The sequence below is a fragment of the Bufo gargarizans genome, chromosome 4 (genome assembly GCF_014858855.1).
Source record: "Bufo gargarizans isolate SCDJY-AF-19 chromosome 4, ASM1485885v1, whole genome shotgun sequence".
Lineage (NCBI taxonomy): Eukaryota > Metazoa > Chordata > Amphibia > Anura > Bufonidae > Bufo > Bufo gargarizans.
The window spans coordinates 425,525,007-425,531,006 of record NC_058083.1 but is presented as its reverse complement, the minus strand read 5'-3'; the positions used below and the strand labels follow the sequence as shown (position 1 = coordinate 425,531,006).

The 6,000-nt window shown below is 36.6% G+C and overlaps 1 protein-coding gene across 2 annotated transcripts in view; it reads right to left on the bottom strand.

The window, feature by feature from the left end:
• Positions 1-4,067: 4,067 nt before the first annotated feature.
• Positions 4,068-6,000, bottom strand: part of PGBD5 (piggyBac transposable element derived 5) — a 135,251-nt gene continuing 133,318 nt past the window's right edge. The window contains exons 7-8 of one of the 2 annotated variants that reach the window (XM_044291427.1): positions 5,148-5,392; positions 4,068-4,735 (exon numbers count right to left, since the gene is read on the bottom strand). In XM_044291427.1, the coding sequence (XP_044147362.1) occupies positions 5,197-5,392 (196 nt within the window). In that variant the 3' untranslated portion in view covers positions 4,068-4,735; positions 5,148-5,196. The other variant, XM_044291426.1, reaches the window with a different exon arrangement.

Here is a 6,000-nt window from a genome sequence, read left to right as displayed (position 1 = left end):
CTCAGGCATCCTGCTGTCCATGGTGCTGAACAGATCTGTGCTGAAGGCAGAGATCTGTTCAGACAAAGTGTAAGGTATATACAGTACTGTACAATATATATTGTACTGTACTGTATTATACAGACATCAGACCCACTGGATCTTCAAGAACCAAGTGGGTCTGGGTCAAAAAAAAGTGAAAAAAACAGTAAAAATAAAAAAACCACATTTATCACTGAATAAAAATGAAAAAAATAAAATTCCCTACACATGTTTGGTATCGCCGCGTCCGTAATGACCTGATCTATAAAACGGTCATGTTACTTTCCCCGCACGGTGAACGCCATAAAAAAAAAAAAAAAACTATTAGGAAATTGAAATTTTGCCCACCTTACTTCCCAAAAAAGGTAATAAAAGTGATCAAAAAAGTCGCATGTACGCCAAAATAGTACCAATCAAACCGTCATCTCATCCCACAAAAATCATACCCTACCCAAAATAATTGCCAAAAAACTGAAAAAACTATGGCTCTCAGACTATGGAAACACTAAAACATGATTTTTTTTGTTTCAAAAATAAAATCATTGTGTAAAACTTAAATAAATAAAACAAAGTATACATATTAGGTATCGCCGCGTCTGTATCGACCGGCTCTATAAAAATATGACATGACCTAACCCCTCAGGTGACCACCGTAAAAAAATAAAAATAAAAACGGTGTAAAAAAAGCCATTTTGTCATCTTACGTCACAATAAAGTGTAATAGCAAGCGATTAAAAAGTCATGTGCACCCCAAAATAGGGCCAATCAAACCGTCATCTCATCCCGCAAAAAATGAGACCCTACTTAAAATAATCGCCCAAAAACTGAAAAAACTATGGTTCTTAGACTATGGAGACACTAAAACATTTTTTTTGTTTTAAAAATGAAATCATTGTGTAAAACTTACATAAATAAAAAAAATTGTATACATATTAGGTATCGCCGCGTCCGTGACAACCTGCTCTATAAAATTACCACATGATCTAACCTGTCAGATGAATGTTGTAAATAACAAAAAAAAAAACGTGCCAAAAAATCTATTTCTTGTTACCTTGCCACACAAAAAAGTGTAATATAGAGCAACCAAAAATCATATGTACCCTAAACTAGTACCAACAAAACTGCCACCCTATCCCCTAGTTTCTAAAATGGGGTCACTTTTTTGGAGTTTCTACTCTAGGGGTGCATCAGGGGGGCTTCAAATGGGACTTGGTGTAAAAAAAAACAGTCCAGCAAAATCTGCCTTCCAAAAACCGTATGGCATTCCTTTCCTTCTGTGCCCTGCCGTGTGCCCGTACAGTTGTTTATGACCACATATGGGGTGTTTCTGTAAACTACAGAATCAGCGCCATAAATAATGAGTTTTGTTTGGCTGTTAACCCTTGCTTTGTAATTGGAAAAAAAATATTAAAATGGAAAATCTTCCAAAAAAGTGAAATTTTGAAATTGTATCTCTATTTTCCATTAAATCTTGTGCAACACCTAAAGGGTTAACAAAGTTTGTAAAATCAGTTTTGAATACCTTGAGGGGTGTAGTTTCTTAGATGGGGTCACTTTTATGGAGTTTCTACTCTAGGGGTGCATCAGGGGGGCTTCAAATGGGACATGGTGTCAAAAAACCAGTCCAGCAAAATCTGACTTCCAAAAACCATACGGCGCACCTCTCACTCTACGCCCCGCTGTGTGGCCGTACAGCAGTTTACGGCCACATATGGGGTGTTTCTGTAAACTACAGAATCCGGGCCATAAATAATGAGTTTTGTTTGGCTGTTAACCCTTGCTTTGTCACTGGAAAAAAAATATTAAAATAGAAAATCTGCCAAAAAAGTGAAATTTTGAAATTGTATCTCTATTTTCCATTAAATCTTGTGCAACATCTAAAGGGTTAACAAAGTTTCTAAAATCAGTTTTGAATACCTTGAGGGGTGTACTTTCTTAGATGGGGTCACTTTTATGGAGTTTCTACTCTAGGGGTGCATCAGGGGGCTTCAAATGGGACATGGTGTCAAAAAAACAGTCCAGCAAAATCTGCCTTCCAAAAACCATACGGCGCACCTTTCACTCTACGCCCCGCTGTGTGGCCGTACAGTAGTTTACAGCCACATATGGGGTGTTTCTGTAAACGGCAGAGTCAGGGCAATAAAGATACAGTCTTGTTTGGCTGTTAACCCTTGCTTTGTTAGTGGAAAAAATGGGTTAAAATGGAAAATTAGGCAAAAAATTAAATTCTCAAATTTCATCCCCATTTGCCAATAACTCTTGTGCAACACCTAAAGGGTTAACAAAGTTTGTAAAATCAGTTTTGAATACCTTGAGGGGTGTAGTTCATAGAATGGGGTCATTTTTGGGCGGTTTCTATTATGTAAGCCTCGCAAAGTGACTTCAGAGCTGTAGTGGTCCCTAAAAATTGGGTTTTTGTAAATTTCAGAAAAATTTCAAGATTTGCTACTAAACTTCTAAGCCTTGTAACATCCCCCAAAAATAAAATATCATTCCCAAAATGCTACAAACATGAAGTAGACATATGGGGAATGTAAAGTCATCACTATTTTTGGGGGTATTACTATGTATTACAGAAGTAGAGAAACTGAAACTTTGAAATTTGCTAATTTTTCTAAATTTTTGGTAAATATGGTATTTTTTTATGCAAAAAAATTTACTTTTTTGACCCAATTTTAGCAGTGTCATGAAGTACAATATGTGACGAAAAAACTATCTCAGAACGGCCTGGGTAAGTCAAAGCATTTTAAAGTTATCAGCACTTAAAGTGACACTGGTCAGATTTGCAAAAAATGGCCAAGTCCTTAAGGTGAAATAGGGCTGAGTCCTTAAGGGGTTAAGGAGCACACATAAAATAGAAACCACCCCAAAATGAACCCATTTTAGAAACTACACCGCTCAATTTATTCAAGACTGATTTTACAAACTTTGGTAACCCTTTAGGTGTTCCACAGGAATAAAAGCAAAATAGAGGTAAAATGAAAAAAATCATACTTTTTTTTACCAATGTAGCTGTGTGAAGGCTTGTTTTTTGTGGGAAGGGCTGTAGTTTTTATTGTTACCATTTTGCTGTACATATTGCCTTTTTGATCACTTAGGGCAACAACAGCTTCAAATTTGTCACTGGGCTCGGCGCATGCAGTCGCGCAGGCAGTCCATGGTACTGCGCCTGCTTGAGATTTCACCTAGCGGAGGGGGACGGCGGCAAAGAGTTCAGATGAGGGCAGTTACTTATGCTGGAAGAGGCGTGCTTGGGCTCTAAAGGAAGGCGGGCTGGGCACTGTACGGGGTAGGTTACTGGGCTCCAGAGAAGGATAATAACGCCCCTCTGGGCACCTTGGACACTCATTTGCATAACATAAAAAGTGGATTTTATCGCTAATGAAACCATGAAACAAAGAATGAAGACTACAGCAAGAAATAAGGTATTTTATTGTACATGGCAGTAGTAACACCTTAATATGCTCAAACCAGGTGACAGATTCCCTTTAAGGGGTTAATATTTGCTACAACCATTGAATTTCTATTTAGAATAATAATATAATACTTTACCTGGAAAAAAAAATCTAAACCAAATATTTAAACTTTCTGATACATTACTCTTGTAATTATCTTCTCCACATGTGAGTTGCAGCTGAATTTACAATGCTGCTTCCTACCACTGGAAATCCTTTAGTGCACTGGGACAGATTATGCTACATTGGGTTACTGTACAATGCACTGGCCCTTCTCAAAATGAAGCTAGGAAGCAATGCTTGGAGCTTTCACCTCTGAAGGCTACAAAGATTTGTCTCTGGAGTATGAGACGTGTAAAATATTTTCAAAGGTAGGCCTCTTGGACACGACTGCAAAAAACAGATCCGCACAAAATACGGATGACATCTGCATGGATTCCGTATTTTGCAGAACGAAACAGCTGGCTCCTAAATAGAACAGTACTATCCTTGTCCGTAATGCGGACAATAATAGGACATGTTCTATTTCTTTGCGGAACGGAAATGGAATGCACCTTCCGTTTTCTTTTGCGGACCCACTGAAATGAATGGTTCTGTATATGGTGCACAAAAAAAACGGAACGGAAAGCATATACTTTTGTGTGCAAGAGGGCGTACTCAACTTTTTTTTATTGTATTTATATTCAAACGTAGACGGGGCTCTATCAATGTAGTCAGCAGAAAAAAAATAGGGCTGGCATTTATGTTCGTTTTGTGGCTTAAAAAAGTCACGTTATGGCAACTGTGCCATTTTCTGTGATAGTTTGTCAATTTTTGCAACATTTGATTTTCCTTACCACTTTTTAATGTGGTCTATGTTTAAGAGCTAAACGTGAGATTACAAATGGATTATGGCACATTTACTATGTGAGACTTTTTCAAAAGTCCCAAAAAAGTAGCAACCTACGCCAGGCGACCTCCTGGTCTACTTTTACACATATAACTGTAAACCACATTGCACTCACACCAATTATTGCTGTGTGCCATTTCACAAATTTGGTGCAACCACACAATGCAAAACCAGACTTAAACGTGATATGAAATGTCCCCCAAAGTGTCTAAAAATTTTGATGTTTTTGTGAACAATTTATATCAAGTTGATGTATTTGCTATCGTCCTTGTGGGTAAATACATGCACCAGTGGCTAAAAGCATACAATCAAACATTTTCTTTGCTTGGGTTCTTTATTTCATAACAACCAGACTTCTTCATTCAGTCATCTATCAAATGAAAAATACATAAGCCATGATTTGCAAACCCATATTTAGAATAGCAATTACAAAACACACACTTGTTCTCTGTGTTCGTAGTAAATAACTAAAGGAGTTATTAAAATACCAAATCATTAAACAGCATAGTTTTCAGTTAAACAAGGTAACGTATGTGAAACATGATTAAGAAAATCTTTAGGGAAAAATGTGAATGTTTGTAATTTTATGTGTATTTAGCTAACTTAGTGTAACTTCTGTTATACCCTTTACATGGTAGCCTGTAGGATTTAAAATTAAGACTAGATTTGAACTACTACAAATATAGAAATAAATGTTTATTCAGTTGGTGTGGTCCTCACAAAAGGAATAACATATTTATACCGTTTATTGTTCTAATTTACACAGTTATGCCTGGCCGTACCGAGCAGCGGTTTCCAGTTCTGCTTCAAACACCTGTAAGACTGGAGCCATCAATCTTGAGATGAAGTTTCCTCCAAACCAAGCAACTCTCGAACGAGTCTGTCGCCAAAATGAGCACGACTATAGCGTTTATCACGGTAAGCATCAGACATTTTGTAGAGGATGTATGCATTATTTATTGCAATGCTTAAAGAATACCAAAATACTTGCTGCCATGTTTTGTTTGCCTTGTGTGAAATAAAGTATCTAAAAGAGAATAAAAAATGAATGACATTAATATATACTGGTATTATTCATATATTTTACATTAATATATACTGGTATTATTCATATATTTTACATTAATATATACTGGTATTATTCATATATTTTACATTAATATATACTGGTATTATTCATATATTTTACATTAATATATACTGGTATTATTCATATATTTTACATTTTAACTATAACCATAGCAACCATTTGTTTCTAAATATAACATTATATAATTGATTACAGATAACTACATTTTGATTCTGAGACAGTAACAGCTTCTAATTCATATGTAGTGTTACAACATGGTCAGATATCATAGTCAAATCAGAATCATGTCTTTTTGAGGCAAAATGCTCTCCCTGACCCCTGAATCTGATTCTGACAACAGACTTCGCCTTCTGACTCTGAGGTCTGAGTTTGACTTTGATGTCTGACTTTCTTCACGGGTCGGGGTCAAAGTCAGAATGAATAGGACGGCCCGTGTCTCTTAGCCCTTTACGGTCTCTGTTACACAGAGGGATGGCGCTGCCTTCAAAGAGAGCCAAGCACTGTTATCCTGTCTGTGTTTACAAGACTCTACATCTGAACGCCTA